The following is a 20074-nucleotide window of genomic DNA, read 5'->3' on the forward strand; positions in this document are numbered from 1 at the left end:
TAAAACGTGCTAAGTACACTACCTCATAGGGCGCGTGGAAACGTGCGTTATGTTTTGAACAATTTTACTGATTTTCACTTTGTTGGGATTTAATCTACCTTCACTCTCTTATTTTTTGGTCTAGATTGACCGGACTATACACTGCTATATCGTTTATGTATTCTGTATATGTCTGAAGGGCGCCGTAGCTACTGGAAATAATATGTCTCAAGGTGAGATTTTTTGGGTATTTCAAGAATCCTGTGTTTACCAGTAGCTGAACGTCCTGCTTGTCTCGTCTCTTATTGTCATATAAAAAAATGGGAAAACAGTTGACCTAAAGCCCGTCCGTGCAACTTCTAGCTAAGCGCTTAAATTTATCTGATTCGTCGTTTTTGAGCTTAAAAAGATCAAAAGAGAAAAGAAAGGATCCCAAGTTTGAATTAATCGAACTAGGAATTTCGGAATCAATCCGAAAAAACACTTTCGGTTTCCTTTCGTTCACGATATCTCTCGAACGAATCAACCGGTTTTCTCCGGATTAGCCGCGATTGACGTGGTTTTTTAGGGTTTAGAGCTGATTAGTTTTTGGAATCGATCGGTGAAGCCGTTTTAAAATCTAAGTTTGATCAAGCCCTTTCGAATGGCGCCGCCGCGATGGAATCGGTCAAACCATTCAAAAGTTATAGCAGGTTTACACACACACACATACATACATACAGACATAGTGGCAACCTCGCGGGTCTAGACAGAGAAGCTTTCTAGGAACTCCAAACGCTCAAAACGCAAACAGATAACATTTTAAATTTTCTTAGCGGGAAGTTAAAAATACTATCTACGCAACGTGTCATACAATGCCGGTGCTGTGAACGTATCTGTAGTATATCTTGTTATACATATAGAATTCTCGTGTCCCGGTGTTTGTTACCAAACACCTCCGAAACGGCTAAGCCAATTTGTTTGAAAATTTGTGTGTATATCAGGTAAGTCTGAGAAACGGCCAACATCATCTATTGATGCTATCAGCATCACCCTAAATAACCCACCGCTAAATATTTTTTTGGCAATTTTATTTTATTATGATTCAGCATTAAAAATACCAACAACTTCAAATTTTCGCCCTTCTACGATCTACACCTATTTTTGTATCGCGATTTTTATATTATTCTGTTACATCCACAGATCCGCAATAGAGTTGCAAGATGGCAATCGAATATATATTGTAGTACGATATATTTGGTAGGTCTGAGAATCGGTAGTCATCTTTTTTTTTATATCAAAAATTTTAATTTTATTTATATTGCTTTATATACTATACATTAACAGCCTTACAAATAAACTTGGTATAAATTTATAACTGTGAATAAACCAAGAATATGCAAAATGTTTACAAATAGACATTTTGCCTATGATTGGCTTATAACGTTTCCCGCGTTTATTTGCAAGGCTGCCCGTTCGGGAAACTTCAAAATTATCATTGTATTGACATTGTTCTCAGCGGTATAGTCAAGATTTTGTATATGCTCAGGTATAACTTTATATCAATTTTATTTGTAAGGCCGTTTTAGTGTATCAAACTCGTGCATAAATGTAGCTTTTATCATATTATTCGCGTGTCGTATCCATTTTCTCATTCTCACTCTAACCTTAGTTCACTGTGTTTTCACTTAGAGGTAACATTATCGGCCTTTGTGCCATACAAACGTTCCCGACTCTTTTCTCCTTAGATTTTAACCCTATATCAAAATATTTTCGAATAACATTAAGCTTTTTTATATATTTCTGTTTTTGTAAGTGCTGGAGTATCTACTTCTAAAAGTATGATGATAAATAATAGTTTAAAAAAACTAAAGAACACGCTTTATATAAAATTCAACTAAAAAATAGAAAAAAAATTTAAATTGAAAATAGAGTAAAAAAATATATTTCATTATAAAAAAGCGTGGGGTGTAGGAGAATTATTATTTTAATAATATATTAAAAGCTTATTTTTTAGTTGAATTTTATATAAAGCGAGTTTTTTTACACTATTATTTATTTTTCATTTTTTAGTTAAACTATTAAGTACTTTAACATCAATTCCTGCCTTATCGACTATAGATAAAAATTATATAAATTGACAAAAATCTTGATAATCTTGCAAATTGAATAATGGACTCTTATCAATAATTTGAATATTGTCATCGGTCCTCGATAAATCTACAAAGTTGGAATAAAATCTGGCCGTTCAAAGTGGGTCAAAATCGCGTCTAAAGGAGTCAGTTACAAACATGCATACAAATACAATTTTTGCCGTGAAGCACTAATGTGTAAACATCAGTGTATTTCGGTCTGAAGGGCACCGTCGTGAAATTACTGGGCAAATGAGACTTAACATCTTATGTCTCAAGGTGACGAGCGCAATTGTAGAGCTGCTCAGAATTTTTGGGTTTTTCAAGAATCCTGAGCGGCACTGCATTGTTTATGGGCAGGGCATATCAATTACCATCAGCTGAACGTCGTGCTCTCTCCCTTATTTTCATAACAAATGGTCTATAAATCTCAGGCAAGTCACAAAACACAAAATGTGGCTTAGGTAACTTTAGAACTAATGGCATATAAAATATGATGGAATACATCTATAGTGTCTTCTATTCTTCCCTCATTCTATGTTATTATTTACTATACACTATCAGCCTTACAAATAAACTGGGCATAAAGTTATACCTGAGAATAAACCAAGAATACGCAAAAAGTTTACTATACCGTTGACAACACTGTCAATACTATGATAATTATTTTGAAGCTTTCCGAATGTCAAGCAGCCTTGCCAACAAAGTCTTGCAATCAAAAACTTGTCTGTGTTTATTTGTAAATGTTTTTCATATTCTTGGTTTATTCTCAGGTATAAAGTTATTATGACAAGTTTCTTTATAAGACCGTATAACTATACCGTTAAATTTAAACTATGACTCTAACAACGGCGCCCACGGTTCGAACCTACATGACAACTTGTTTTCTGGAGCCCTATTACCAAAATTGAAATACGAAGTTTCGGTTGACGGATCGTACATTTTCCTATTACGAAAGTGTTTCAGATCCGAAGATCGTAACGAAGTTCGCGATTAGCTATTTTGCCTTTCGTTTTAATTATTCCCAAATTGACTTGAAATTTACTTTTTCGTTGTATGACATTATTATGATCGTAACTAAAACTGCAATTTTTTTTATTATGTCAATGGTTCAAAAACGAAATCCGTCGGCACTATTCGGAGCCGAAGTTCTTTCGTTTCGGACCGAAACTTCGGCTTTCGATTTTGGTAATAGATCTCTTGATTTTTATTTATTTATTCGACTCTTTATAAGGCCAGTAAGGCTTAATTTGTGATTCCTCTAGTGTTACGAGAGATTATGGGCCGTAGGGATCAAATACCATCTGGTGACCCTTGCACACAGCACATAAAAAATCGCGAGTCAGACTCTCAATTGTCTTCTTTTTTACAATATAAAAAATAAATATACTTTGTATTTGCATTCCCGCCACGTTATGACTCACAGATCTTCCCCGAAGCGAGTTGAGACTACATTTTTAATGATATATTACCATATTGTCTATGAAAGCTGATGTATATTAAAAGGAGGTTGCGTTGCATTCAAACCTCACGTTAGGGGAATGTTCTCGACTGTTTTGTTTATCTGTGCTACAATTATAAGTTTCTCTTTTATTCCAAGCTCTGTTATAAATTGTTCCATAAACATTTATTTACATATACATCCCGCTGTATTCCAACTGTTTTTGTTGCTTTGATAAACGGAATATAAATCGCTGTGATTGCTTTTGTGTCGTTTTTGTGTTTTAATATAGATGTCGCCAAAGCTCGTGGCATAAACAATTTAGTAAGACAGAAGAAGTACTCATGTCTTGCACTTGCTTACTCTAGGGCATTCACTCGGAGTGACGCGCCGTATTACTGTCAATTAAACAAAGAGGATGTAAATACTGCGTAATAAGAGGCGGGGGAATACCTTAGTAAAAATTAAAATTTAGTTTAGTATGAAACATGCAGTGATTTGTCATAAATTTGAAATTGTAATTATAATTATATAGCGACGAAGTATAATCCGGCTAAGTTTGAAAGCGAAAAGCTGCGTAAAATGTTTTTCGGGTATCATTTTTTACAAGATTATAGCTGTCATTTCTCAATCGATCAATAACTGCACTATGGAGGGTAGAGGTAAGGAGTATCATCTCTTGAGGTAGAAAAGTTGAAAAAGTGTCTAGCTTATGTAGTAAATAACAGTTCAAAAAGCTTCCACAATGGCGCTGGTGTAGGCATAGGGTATGGTTTGAAGTATGGTGAATGTAGCAATTGGAAACGAATTGAAGTATGCCGAGTTAAAAAATTTTATATTATTGTCAACCGAAGTTTAATAGTGAAAATTTCAACAACTTATGTTGTACAAAATAATGTAGTAAATATAACCATAAAGAATTATTATAGGGAAACGTGCTCCTAGAATGAATAGTATTATTTTAAATTTGGCGCTTCTTTTAAGATCTACTATGATGCTACTGTAGCGCCACCCTAACATAATTTTGACGGACACTTTTTCATATACACATGATTCTCCTAGCCTCTAGAGCTTTTTTCTTAGAGAGTTTCACTAGGCTGAATAAAATGGTTAAATGCCACTAGCATTGGTCATATGTATAAAATAATAATATCACTTATATATATATTGTTGTGTTTATCACGTAAATTATCAATGATAACCACTGACTAGAAAAAAAAGAAGGACTCCGAGCCGTGATATTAGTAATTGAAGCAACTTTATGCTAGTGTGTGTGCGGTTACGGAGTATACCAGTTACACAATTTTTTCTTCCTTAAATAATTATATATCCACAAATACTTTTATATTATTGTTTTTAAACTTTATCACAACGCATAACGACATTTTTAAAATATTTTATTGCGACGCAAATTGATCTGTCACAGACGATGGCAAATCTCATAATGGCGGCCGATCGGCTTGTATTAGTATAAGTGTATGCGTAGGGCTATGTATTTACACGTTAATCGGCTTATTTTGCTGCTATACTGTTATGTAAGGTGACACGGAGTCCTTATTTTTTTACTAGTCCGTAATGATAACATCAAACAATTCAAATAATGTGTTTATACAAAGTTGCACACGTGTTATTTTAATTGCTTTAATATAATTTGTGTTGCGTGTATTTAACATGTTTGCATGTGTGTTGCATTGCATGGTTGTCTGTCACAGTCCTTGCGGCGCGGATGCTGTGGTTGGTGCATATCTTCGAAAGGTTCTGTAGAAAAGGCGGTAGAAGTTAACGATCAAAATATAGGAGATGCTGTGCGTATTATTGCTAGACGCTATTATATATTTACTCAGTTCTTTGTTGCTTTAGTTTGTCACATGATTTAATAGCTTATTACGAGAGTGAAAGCAAATGTTAAACTCTATGTTCCTTTACAGTCACTTCAAGCGAAAATATCGTTTAGCTCGAAAGAGATTGTTGCGCTAAGTTGCTCTTGGTGTAAGGACGGCTATCATAATAAGGAAAGCTGCTTCAACATACAAAGGATAGGAGAAGAATGCTCTTTAGGTATTGTATCTATTCTAAATTAAATAATCGTTAAGGAATTCTCATCGCAATTTCCATCAGTCTGTAACTGGTCTTATCTTGACGGTCAATGCTGACGCCAGTTTGGGTCGGGGACTGCATTCGTTTCAAAACTCACTTACTATCGGCCGTTCCCAATATTTCGTCTATGCCTTACTTGAGATTAAAATCGTAACTATCGTTGACTTTTCTGTCCCAATAAACTTATCGATGATAACTCATCTTATGCGTACACAGTGTCTGTCTATGAGACGACGTATAGCTTACCAGCGATAGAAGTTTGTATGGAAATTGCAATTCACGCGTCCGAATATAGGGCGATAAGAATGACTTATCGGGTATATTGGGACAGCTTCAGATTATTGTCAGCTAATTACTGACAGTAGAATGTAGTAATTTATACCTGTAGATAGCATATTGGGGACGGCCGTATGTCAGGAACATGCAATACTGATGAGATCTTTGATCTGAGAGCCCTCTAACGTTCACTGACCATCAAGATTAGACGAAATATTGCCATTAAGATGGCATTATACACAGAGTATCTAATCTATCAAAATAAACACTTGTGTGTTTTTTTTATGAAAATAAGGAACGAGACGAGCAGTACGTTCACCTAATGATAATTGATACGCCCTATCCATTACAATGCAGTGCCACTCAGCATTCTTGAAAAACCCAAAAATTCTGAGTGGCACTACAATTGCGCTCGTCACCTCGAGACATAAGATGTTAAGATTCATTTGCCCAGTAATTTCATTAGCTACGACGCCCTTCAGACCGAAACACAGTAATGTTTACATATTACTGCTTCACGGCAGAAATAGTCGCCGTTATGGTACTCACAATCTAGCCGGCATCCTGTGCAAAAGAGCCAGCACAGGTGCAAAGAAGAAGAGAATTCTGAGCGGCACTGCAATGGAATGGGCAGCATGTTTCAGTCGTCATAAGGTTTTCGAATTCAAATGTACAATTATTTGACACTTTATAAGGTTGGTTCCGCTCTTGTGATTCCTCCAGTGTTACAAGACGGTATGGAGTAATGCTGTCGTCTCTGGTCTGGCGCACCGCGTCGTATCTTCTTCGTGACACGCTTAGCAGAGTGGTCGTGGTCATCACGAAGTTACATCGCTTGGGGCAGATGATGAAGATTCACCCCACCAACATTTTCCACTTAAACTGCCTGCTGGCCGACTGTCTGGTCGCTCGTTGAATAGACCACCCACAGCAGAAGGCCCATCGCGTGGGCGACCTTCCTCGCCCTCTGGTCCTCTGGTCTCCCTCACCTTGCCCTGTGGCGTATCAGCTCGAACCAAATGACCACGTGCAAGGCAGAGCTGCTTGAATTGTCGGGGATCCAGTGCTCTGTGAACGCCTAGGTCACTTGGCGTTGTATAGTGACGTCGCTTAATTGTATGTCTTCCACCGCATTTATCACGGGGAGTGTTCTGAAGAGCTGTTTAACCTGATTCCTGCCGCCGAATTTCACCTTCCCATGACACGCCACACATACGACATCATTCCCACCATCTGGATGTGTGGCGTTCCTCCACAGTGTGCTTTTCAATTTCAAATTCCTTGCTTCTTTGTAATGTTACCAGGACGAGGCGACATGTTCCATCAAAAAAGCGCTTATACCTCTTTAAAAATCCGGCAACACTTATGTAATTATTTCTCTGGTGTTGCTAGACAATGATGGCGGCTGTGATCACTTAACATCAGGTGACCCGTACGCTCGTTTGTCCTCAATTTCAATATAAAAAAGATACGTAAAAACATTTAATTTGTGTTTAACATATTTTCGTCATTATTTAACATAATTCTCATTTAGTTAAAGCAAACATAACAACACATTAAAATTAAAATGTCTTTAAAAATATTGTACTACATTAGTCGCATTTATTTCATTTAAAATTTAGATAAAAACTCGTCGAGATATACATGTTTGATAAGGACCAGTCTATAAGCAGAAATCAAACAAGTCCTTGCGAAGCCATTAAGAATTCTAGTTAACCTTGTCTCTTAAAAAATAATTCGTTCTTATTGGTACCTTATTTAAGCAGTAATGTAATAAACATCTTTGTTTTTTTTTTAATATGGCTTCATTCACGATTTATCGGTGTGAGTACCGACTAGTTTCGGACCATTCGGAGGTCCTTCATCAGGGTGAGTATAGTGGGTTTTAGATAACGTCCCGTCTCTTCTTGCGGACTTGTGTTCGTAGTGCGCGGCTGGACAGGCCGGGGGCCCCGATGGTGATGACGAGCACGGTATCACTGACTCTATTGGTGTTCAGGGGTGCACAAAATGAACTCACAATGTCCACTACGTGGGCATCGGCACTATGGGTGCAAGATACGTTTAATAACATGGGTTTTCAAGTAGGTGGCAGAGCCAAACCCTTGTCTCTATAAAAATTAGGTCGGCCTCCATCAGCTTGCGAGACACAAAGTTTATTGTCTAAAGCTATCCAAGTCGGTACCCACACCGCTAGTAAGGCCGTATTACTAAATAAGTTAACAATGTCTCACGAAAGTCTTAATAATCTTTGTTTTTATTTTAGGTGTTCAATCTAATATAATTGTGCCACCGTCATGGATTGTAAAACTACCAAGAAAAGGGAGTTTCAAGTCGTCGTTAAGAAAGTCGCCAAAGAAGAAGAACGCTGCAAAGAAGAAAGGGAAAGATTCGAAAGGAGAGCAAAGGCCATTTGTTATAAAGCCGCTGCCTACGGCTAACGTCCGACCAGTCCTTGTATTTATCAATCCGAAGAGTGGAGGTAACCAGGGTGTGAAGTTGCTGCAGAAGTTTCAATGGCTGCTCAATCCGCGACAAGTTTTCGATCTTACTCAAGGAGGACCGGGCCCGGGGTAATTCAATACATAGTTTTATTACCTGTGTAATGTTAATTTTAATAAGTATTGGCTGAATAATACAGTATCGGCATCCTGTGCTAAGGGCTCCTTTATCATCGGTATCATATATATGGCATCTCCAGTGCTTCCGTAGGCATGTTATATTATTTTATAATAGAACCTTTGGTGAATCAGGAATATTTAACCTAATATCTATGGTGGACAATCTTGGTTTAATTTTATGACCATAAGAGACGAGACGGGCAGGAATGGTAATAGATACGCCCTGCCCGTAACAATGCATTGCCGCACAAAATTCTTGCAAAACCAAAAAAAAATGTGAGCGGCACCACAATTGCGCTCGTCACCTTGAGACATAAGATGTTAAGTCTCATTTGCCCAGCAATTTCACTAGCTACGGCGCCCTTTAGACCGAAACACAATAATGCTTACACATTACTGCTTCACAGCAGAAATAGGCGCCGTTGTTGTACCCATATTCTAGCCGGCATCCTATGCAAAGGAAGCTGCCACAGGTGCTTTTGCTGATGTTGTATATTAAGTAAAATGGCATACAAAACATCGATACTCACAGAGTTCCATTATTCAGAGGGTATTCCACATGTGTATTCAATTCTCCAAAGCAGCTCAAGGTACAGTTTCAACTCAGATTAGAAATCTCTCACCATTCTATTAATCCCAGCAGAGAATCAATAGGTACGAAGGGCGTGCAACGAATACCTCCTCATTGATATGGCGTGTATTTTGCAGCCGATAGTACTGCCATATTTATTAAATAAAATCCATAAACATAATATGAAAACTACATTAACGCTTAACAAACTCATGCAGCGTTTAAATTATAATAATCTATAATTAATCTTAATTAAACATGCATTATGAAATTTGCTTACAAAAACACACACTCTCATGGATAAAACTACTAGCTGACCTGACAGACAGTGTTCTGTACATAATAAATAAAATATATACTGTTTTTTATGAATTCGTCAATAATATTTCATTACATCAAGAATTATTTCGTAAAATATGCTCCCTGTTGTAATATGATGATGATAATGAAATTGTTTCACAGCAGAACTGTCAAACCGTGCGTCAATAAATTCTCTCATAGAAAATATGTCTCTACAAATATTGTAAATAAAAATAATTGGACTAAACTGCATTCCCATGCTGAAAACGCAGCGGGACCTCAATCCATCCTGGTGTTGATGTTGATGAAGAATCACTTGAAGCTGTACAAGACTCTTGGAGAGATGGAGGTCGGGACAGTGGTGAATTCATATAAAATATTCATGTCTTCTATCGAGCTATGATGCCATTCACAATTATTGGTTTAAACGGTGATCAAAAATTGAAAAATTAAATTTTAGCTTTTAGCATATTATGCATATGTGGACAGCACCGTAACATATGGGATACTATTCTGGGGTAATGCTGCAGTGATTTATGAAGTATTCCAAACTAAAAAGAAATATGTCAGGTCTGTCTGCTCACTGTGAACAACCAAATCATGTAAACCCTTCATCATAGCAAATTCTAACTGACACGACAAACGCTGTTCAGTCCATAGAAAAAAAATATGATTTAAGTATATGGGAATAATGTAGTCTAAAGTATAATGTAGTCCAAAAAAATAGTATGTTATCCTAAAGAGATAGATATATACCTTCGCGAACCTTTTTGTAGACCAGCTATATAAGATACACATTTCCCCCATACAATATGTTTTGCTTCTCAAAGGGTTTTGACAGCGTTTTCGTTGCAAGCTCCCAGATGGCTAATCATTTTCCGACACCTCCAACAAATACCGTTAATGTATGCGTATAAATATATACACAAACTTAACAAATAATATATTAAAACCTTCCTGGAGAACCACGCTATTCATTGGTGAAAATAGCATGAAAATAGGTGCAGTACTGATTTTATCGCGAACAGACAGACAAACGGACGTGGCGGAGGACTTTGTTTAATACTAATATGTAGTTATTCTTAATATATATAAAGTAGCGGTAGATAATGGTAAAGAGTAATATTATTAAATAATATAACCTTTCAGACGAAATGACAACAAATTGCGATTATTGAAATCCAGAACTCCAGAATCAGAAATCCAGACCAACAATTCACAATGAGTTACCTAAGGACGCGAAAACATATTCTTTTTTTAAAAGTCACTGAACTCTTAACAAGAAAAGCATCGAAATAGCCCCTTAAATGATTTCTTGAGGATAACATAGTGAATAATAAATATTTACTCTGACTGACATTTATAATATCATCTACATGACTATTAAAAGACATTATTATTTCATTATAAATTAAAATTAATCTGCTTACGACATTATAATATCGACATTATATCTATGATAGACGTTAATTTAATTTTGGTTTGACGTTTGATGTTTTAGTATAGCGAATACTTAATAATATCATATTACTTTATTGAGAATAATTGTAACAAATTTTAAAAATCAGTCTTAGTTTGTACTTCAATTTCATAGGTTTAGATTCCTTAGAGAGTAAGATAAGATCAAAGAAGTATCCTCTTTTTTGAGCACCTGTATATATACCACTGCACAGGCTGTTCCATATAATTGACAGCAAATTTTTGTGTCTATTTGAAGCGCCATTGGCGAGCGTCCAGAGAACTAATTTTGACGTATAATACAAATGGCTATGAAAAAACGTACAATACTCTGAAGTATTTTTGCATTTTGAATTAATTTCGTTCGTTTTCCATGTTATTTATACTTCACGAATTAACGTAATAAAGTACACATTTATTTTGTAAATAGTTTCACACCATCTTTGGATTTTTTGCTGAGGTTGTCATCACTAGGTTTAGTACTGCAGACTCTCGCTACATGGCTAACACAAAATGGCGAATATCAAACAGGCACAAAAGCAATGATTTTGAGCAATTCACGTACACTAACACAAAGTGTCATACAAATCGCGAGTGTAAGACGTAGCTGTGACCTGCTTTGTCGGTTCGGTTGTCTAACAGCAAGAGACTATCTAGATGCATAAATTATCTAAGTATAAAATGATCGACTTCCCTGATGTGGAGTATGTTATCAGGTTGGAGATGTTCCGGAAAGTACCAAATCTCCGCGTGCTGGCGTGCGGAGGTGACGGGACCGTGGGCTGGGTTCTGAGTGTGCTGGATCGGATCGGCGCACGTCCAGCAGTGGGTGTTCTGCCGCTGGGCACCGGGAATGACCTGGCCCGAGCACTGGGATGGGGAGGGGTGAGTTACTACTTAAATACAAGTCAAATTTCAAACGAATCAATGTTTCTCTATCAACTAGATCTCGAGTCTCTACTAACAAGTTGAAGTGTCGTCTATCATTGATTTCGGTCCTTACAAAGATCCTTGGCCAGAACCCTTTCATACAAACTCTGTTGATATTTTTCCGTCTGGGGTCTTTCGGTGGGGTTGACTGACGGAATAGGATCAATACTCACATGTGGTACCATACTGTTCAGTCTGGAGAACGGGAACGGCGTTTTCAACACATTTGATACCCTGGTGCCTGCTCGCAAAAGCGCGGGTACCAACTTGGAGTAAAAACTCTCTATTAGGCGATCCAGGCACACGTGTATGTCGCCCCTTCTCGGCTACACACTCAACGGGATGCAATGGAAGGAAAAGCCGTCCCGTCGATCCGCGGCTATACTCGTAAGCCTCTTGACCTGACCCAACCTAATTTATTACTTAAATATTGAATTATGTAGCTCTTAACAAATTGATATTATTAAATCACAAAAGACGAAGAAAAATTATTATTTGTAACCTACAGTTAATACATTTAAATACAAAAACTGTGGAATATTATTTTCTATACATCGTATGGAATGGGTGGCAAAACAGAATTGCAGTGATTGTCTTGTATAAAGTAGGTATGGAGCCGTTGGTTAGTCAAAAGACTTCAGAAGCTAGGTAGTATGTTCGCATAAAAGATCGGAGAGACGTGTTCTTGAAGAATTAAAAGGCTTTAAATGCTCTTAAGCCATAATTCAACAATATGCATCAAGGAAACAAAAAAATTTGTACTGAGGTTTGTAGGAGGATACAAAAATGAAGATTCGCGTCTCGCGTCGGTATACAGGACATGCCCTAAATCAATCCCTAGGGCTAACGGGAGTGGGTCTTGAATCTTTTTCGCTGATTGATTTACGATTGAAAATTTTCACATTTGAAAAGACTACATCTAGCAAAATGACAAATTGTGCGCTCATAGCTCCACAGAAGCTTTACAAATGGTCGGAAAATCGCTACATGGTCATCATCCTGCGGAGGTCATTGTTTGGTGGGGGGTGTCTTATCAAGGAGTCACAAAGCTTCAGCCAAAGTATTAAGAGACTGTCGTGAGACCTTGTACTTTTCCGTCAAACAAGCAAGTCTCTGCACCTGGTCATCATCAGCCGGACGACGTCCACTGCTGGATAAAGTCCTCCTCAATTTCAACGACGATCGGCCTTGCGCTGCCCTCATCCAACGTATTCCGGCGATCTTGACCAGATCGTTGGTCCATCTTGTGGAGGGTCTGGACTAAGGCCTAACAAGCTTGGCTGGCAGTCAACCTTCCGTAACTTAGAAGACCTGAAGATTTTCCCTCGCTTAGCCCAAATCTGAACCCCTTCGACTACAAATTATGGTCATATTTAGAGAACATGGCCGCAACACACGCCATCATTTACGAAACCTCTAGAACGAGCAGTGACAAAATTTCTTATCAAATCATTGCGTAAATACATTTATTTTGTCGAGAATTCTTTTTATTTATTGCGGAGGCTAAATTTAATTCATATTACGTCATAAAAAATAAATATATACAACAAACATAAACAGGTAAATATTTGATTCCTTGAGTTGGTTTTGATAAAAATACAAAACATTCTGACATTCAGTCTATTCAGTACAAAACATGCTATTTGGGCTTCAAGACGAAAACCAAAATAAATATTCAACAGCTTCAAAAGTGAAACTTTTTGTTGTATTTGAGAAGAAAATAACAATTCATCTAAATGAAGTTGTTTATTTTCATAATATAATAGCTAAATCAACACCGTATTTCTTTAAGGAAATTTCCAGAACGGACTTATTTTCAAAGCCTGTCAAGGCAGTCCTAACGCAAATTTACGAGTAAAAGCTACTTAATTAACTCATTAGCATTATAATTTTCCTTATACTCACACTGTAATAATAAATACGTATATATTTTAGTACCAGATGAGTAAGAAAAGCGCACTGTCTTTAAAACTTTTACGTGATATGAGAGATCTCTGGTTTTATTCGTAGATTTTTACGCGCGCTCTATTCAACGATATCGATAAATTGTTGTACAAATTGAACTGTCACTTAGCATTACTAGAGAGGGCCAAATCAAGGCATATATATTATATCGTTCTTTGGGCCATAAACAGAACTATAACACACACTTCATAATGGAATTATACCTACAAAGTTAAATTAGTAACTAACTGCAAATTATATGAGAATATACAGACCATTTTCTATATAACCGAGTAATACAGTTAATTTTTTGAACAACAAAGAGGTTTTATGCCGCTAAAAATCCATTTACATTATTGGTATAAATAAATGTGTCCCTAATTAAGACGAAAAAACATTTATATATCCAAAATATGTATTTTATCATTATAATTATAATTTTGAAGTAGGCTGTATGGCTATATAGTTCTTACATTTGGCGCGTGCAAAAAAAAAACTTTCGCGCCATTTCCTATCATTTATCATACTTATTAGTTAAACGATTTATGTATTACATGTTTGTTTTTTCCTCGCAATTGTGTTGATAAAGTGCATAAATGAAACTCGTGAGCATCTTACTCACTACTCTCATAATATACTATTGTCATGTTTTAAATCCCCTATTAAAGATTCTAAAACAGTAAGCTTATTGCCAACATTGCTGTCACAGTTCAATGATAAGATCTTATCTATCCATAGTTATGTCCAATATAGTTATACTCCAATGCTTTCGATAGGTTATTGAAATGTAAGTAAACATAAAACGATAGATATGTCTAGCTCTAGTAAGTTAAACTAGGGATAGATAAGTTCTTGAAAACGGCCGTAAAACACCCAATGTCCTAATAACCATTACATCATACAAACAAGTGTTGCAATGAAATTCAGTACAACATTATATCATCAGTTTTTATAATAATACTCCTTTGGATGATATTTTTATTAATAGGACTGGCTTTTTTAATGTTAGCAATAAGCTAACTATTTCAGAATCGTTATAGAGAATTCATATTATGGGTGTAGATAAAGTCTTGTATGCAACTGTTGATATTAAAACACTCATGTGATACTATTATAACCAACATTCGTGTTTTAATACCCCTTATTGTAATAAGGTGTGTACAACAGTTGCATAAATAACTATTATTTAATAGTTTCACAATCGACACGTATTACACACGACACAGTATACCTTTGTTAGATTAATTAGAGTACGTGGATTATTGACTGTGTTGTTCAAAGCTACTCTCATAAATTTTACGGAGGCAACATACTAGGGTAAATGCCTAGGGGATGGTACGAATTTACATGCCTTTAAAGATTAAACAGCATTCAGAGTGGGGATTAAGAATATTACAGAATTACTAGTTGATCCAGCAAACGTTGTGTTGCCAATTAAAGTTATCAAATAAATTCAATAATTAAAATCTTTGGGGTATAAAAATAGACTTGTACAATTTAAAATGTATACGCGCGCTGTTAGTCTTAACCGGCTGCACATGCCTCGGGTATCCAATGCGTTCGGTGAAAGAACAACACCTTACATAGTACCTAGACTGATTAATAAACTGCCACGTGACATGACCGACTCGTTGACTGAGACTAATTTAAAACAGAATTTAAAAAAGTACTTTTTAAGACTTGACTGACCACCGATCAACTTATCGTGCTTAACTATTAATTGTATTTTTACTTTTATTTGTAAAATTAAGCTAAGTTTGTAACGATTGTGAACTATTATTTTCATTTTTTAATTTAACTCAGTTTGTGTAGACTTAATTTAGCAATTGTACACACCTCAGTGGTTTTTATTGCTTTGAAACCGCAATGTAAAATTTGTTTTTTATTAATAAATATATATTTAAAAAAAGATAACCACCGATAATTGTACTTGATTACCATCTTGAAACCTTATTACGGATGGAACAGAATAATATAGAAATCATGATTAAAAAATAGGGGTTGATCGTAGAAGGGTGAAAATTTAAAGTTGTATGTATTTTTCAATGGTGTATAATAAAGTAAAAATTGACAATAAAATTTAAATAAAGTATTCAAGGGTGGGGTCACACTTATCATTTAGATTCTCAGACATATGCACACAAAATTTCATTTAAAGCGGTTCTGCTGTTTTGGAAAAGTTTGGTAATAAACACCACGACACGAGAATTTTATATATTGGAAGAAAACAACTATAGATGAAAAATGGAGTAGTTAAAGTTAACCAAAATACGAATCAACATAAATTTAATATCTACATAATCAATATATATAAAAGAGAATGTATGTTTGTATGTTCCCTAATAACTCCTTAACTATTCGACCGATCTCAATGAAATATTTTGTAATAGATTCGTTGAAGCTCAAGGAAGGTTTACATATATAATTTATAAGGCAAAACAACGTTTGCCAGGTCAGCTAGTATATCATAAATAAGGAAAAAGAAACATAATTATAACAATTTAACGTCGAAAAAGTATGTGAAATGATCGAAATTTCTAACATAATAAACGCGTTCCAAATTTGAATTCCATAAAAACAATCAGAAGTTTTTAAGTTGTTACAATAATTATAGTCAGTTAACAATATATTTATCAGTGGAAGGCTCATTTGCACTGTATGCCGGCTAGATTATGGCTACCACAACGGCGCCTATTTTTGACGTGAAACAGTAATGTGTAAACATTACTGCGTTTCGGTGGCGCCTTAGGTAGTGAAATTACTGGGCAAATGAGCAAAACATCTTATGTCTCAAGGTGACGAGCGCAATTGTAATGCCGCTCAGAATTTTTGGGTTTTTCAAGAATCCTGAGCGGCACTGCATTGTAATATTAACGATAAAAATGATTCTTAGAATTACTCTAGAAATAAAACAGACATGTACAAAATTCTATTGAGTATTTCACTTTGAGAGTTCTATCGAATAAAGATAAGCGCGCTTTGAATCGCATATCTCTGTGTGCACGCTCGGATTAGTCGCTGAGATGCCACTTTTGAGAGATCCCTCGTGTGTTTCAATTGGGCTTAGATCGGAATACGTAATAAGCAACGGAAACAGTAATCTCCTGTGCGCCGAGCTCGGTAATCCTGACTGCCGTTTATAAATATCAATATTCTTTTAACATGTTTTCTTAAGTAAAATTATGTATGGTGGAAAAACAAAACAAATTAACGATCACCTAGTAAGACCCATACTATCAAGTTTATTTATTTTTATTTATTAAATTAAGTGAACCGTATATATTTAATTGAAGTAAATATTGTATACTTACACAGTACATGTACAGATATCTAATTTACTAGCGTTTACTTGCGACTTCGTCTGCGTTGAATAATTACTTAGTGCAATTTTTATCTTTTAGGATACTTTTCAAATAATTCACATACAAACTGCTCTTTCCACTGCTGGCAGCGCTCTTCTATGATACAGTGCATATTCCTTGTCATTGTGGACAGTGTCTTTAATAGTATTTCCCTGTCAACATTAATCCCCTATTTCATCCCCATGTAGGATAAAGTTACAAAAATGCTTGAACAAATGTTTATAAATTATTTCTTATCAAGTGCCTAAATACAAAGTTTCATGGTTTTATCTTCGATAATGAGTGATCCGTTCATACGAACTGTCATCCGCAATTTCCACCCCTCCATTTATTTTTTTACAATTACAGATAGCCTATATTATTTTTCAAGCTATCTCTATACTAACTTTTATCAAAATCGGTTCGGTGGCTTAGACGTGAAAGCGTTACAAACAAACTTACATTCACATTTATAATATTAGTACGTAATTTGCTGTTTGCTAGTAAAACTAGTGTTTCCGAAGTGAACTAAACTACCTAAACTGTTTGTAAGTAAATTTTTCTGGCAAAAGTACGCATGTCATAGTTACTAGAGCTATTTATGTTCAAAAAAATTCGCACAAAAAAATGTATGAATTTTTGAATAAAATCACAATCGATGGTCAGATCGTCAATAAAAGTGAATCTACGTGGACAAAGTCGCGCGTCAGACAATATAACATAGCTAGAAGTGTGGTCGACGTAAAATCTAAACATTCCGAATCCGCCTGAGGCAATAAACACTTCATTAAGTGAACTCATTTCAGCGGTATGTAGCTTTGAAACTGTGCTTTAAAAATGTAATTTCTGGACTCTGCTTACATTAACTACAATATTAAAGTAGATTTTTAATAAATAATGTATGAGTATATAAGTTTTAAGGTCTCGTTTTGTTTTTAGGTGGATGTGATAAAACTGAAATGCATGTTTGTGATATCGCTAATAACTTTCACAGAATACTTTTTTTTATGAAAATATGGGACGAGACAAGCAGGACGTTCAGGTGATGGTAATTGATACGCCTTGCCCATTAAAATGCAGTGCCGCTCAGGATTCTTTAAATAAACAACAACTCTGAGCGGCTCTACAATTGCGCTTGTCTGTTTGAGACATAAGATGTTAAGTCTCATTTGCCCAGAAATTTCACTAGCCACGGCACTCTTCATACCGAAACATAGTAATGTTTACACATTACTGCTTCACGGCAGAAGTAGGCGCCGTTGTGGTACCCATAATCTAGCCGGCATTCTGTGCAAAGGAGCCTCCCACATGTCAATTTTAATATTGTGATTAATAAGATATTCAAAAAATAGTATAGGATACGACAATCGGCCTTTTTAACTGAGACATCAATGACGTCATGCCTCAATTATCATCACTGCTCGCTTGATATTTTGTATTTATTTCTGAGTCGTTACGTCATAACCGGTCACCATGACACCTACGCAAGCTCTCGCTTAAAGTTCAAAGTAGATTCATGAAAACACAATAACATGTATTACAAATTATTTTATTGCTGAAATAATGTTTTTTTCGTAACTTATACACGTGACCGATTCAATAAATAGGCATAAAAGGCATTTATTTTCTCAAAATTGATTCCTTTAGAATTATTTTTGATGTCATTTTTAATATACTAGATACTATCTACTACCGCTTTGGAAACAAATGGCACCATGTGGGAGAAGAAGCGGCGCAAGAAATTTTCCCATCATTCTTTTTTGCGCTCTTTTAATGAAATATACAATATTGCACTGTCATTGCTATTGCTATAAAATAATCATTATATAGTCCCAGGCTGTCCGATCACTTAGATATTTTGCTGTGGAGTAGTAGGATTTACGACAGAGCCATTTTTAAATAAAACATTTGAATTTATTTATAGATAATGCCTGAACAGTGGCTGGGACTTTATTGTAGAAGTGTATACATTTACCCTTTAAGCTATTATGTATCTTATGAAGCCTACTAGAATTAGTTACAAGCAATCCCTTATTTCTAGTGTTATAATAATGAAAATCACTATTAAGAGCAAAAAGGTGACGATTTTTGTGAACGTATATTAAATTTTCATAAATGTTTATTTCTTTTAATTTTTCTTTGCTTACTGCTACAAACAAGAGACGTACAACCAAGCTGATATATAGCACGAACAGCTCTCTTTTGCAGAGCAAACACCAGATAGATGAGAAATCCAACAATCTTCCATATCGTGTCATTACGCGCATACGTAGTCGCAGGCATAGGTTTGTTTATTTATTCAGACGTTGAAGAACGGATTTGCTTTTATGTCATGACGCGTCAACGATTCAATCAAAAATTCAAAGAATTTGAATCTTTTTATCACTACCGCATTTAACCAATGCGGCATATGAAAGTTGAGTATCATATGCTGCATTGACTTGAGTCAGTATGGCAAAACGCTTATATATAGAGGAAATAAATACTACGTTATTGAAGGTGGGGCTGCCTGAGTAAATTTTGAAATTTAGTATCAAAAGTATTGCGATTGGCCACGAAGTATAATCCGGCTAAGTTTGAAAGTGAACCGTTGCTTAAAACCAACTGTTCTGTGCTTAAATCGTAGTGGATTACGGTTATCTCTGTTTTTTATAAGAAGATCGTTTCATGCAATCGAGTGAATCGCTTTTTTCTTAGAGAGTTTTGCTAGACTCTAATGTAGTTTCAATACATTTATAAAGTATTGAAGTACAGTTATAGACACACCTACGTTACCTAAAACTATTCTCATTATCTCTTTCTGATCCACCCTTCATAAACTTTTAATTATACAGAAAGTAGATCAAGTACAGTTCGAAATATAAAAGAAATTAAAAAAGTAAGGTTTACCTATTTCAATAATTACTCCTAGTATTTAGTGAAAAAGGTAATCGAATACGGAATTCATTAAATATACATTATGATCTCTTCTTTTCCGACCTACTTTACCGATAACGTACTGAATT

The 20074-nt window shown here is 35.5% G+C and overlaps 1 protein-coding gene across 2 annotated transcripts in view; it reads left to right on the top strand.

Moving 5' to 3' along the window:
• The window catches only part of LOC126970618 (eye-specific diacylglycerol kinase), a 315315-nt gene that overhangs the window by 259333 nt on the left and 35908 nt on the right, over positions 1-20074 (top strand). For both annotated transcript variants that reach the window (XM_050816663.1, XM_050816662.1), the window contains exons 4-7: positions 5244-5336; positions 5460-5589; positions 8171-8477; positions 11571-11739. In XM_050816663.1, coding sequence (XP_050672620.1) covers positions 5244-5336; positions 5460-5589; positions 8171-8477; positions 11571-11739 — 699 coding nt within the window. The remainder of the gene's footprint in view (positions 1-5243; positions 5337-5459; positions 5590-8170; positions 8478-11570; positions 11740-20074) is intronic.

The sequence above is a fragment of the Leptidea sinapis genome, chromosome 21 (genome assembly GCF_905404315.1).
Source record: "Leptidea sinapis chromosome 21, ilLepSina1.1, whole genome shotgun sequence".
In the NCBI taxonomy this organism is placed as follows: domain Eukaryota; kingdom Metazoa; phylum Arthropoda; class Insecta; order Lepidoptera; family Pieridae; genus Leptidea; species Leptidea sinapis.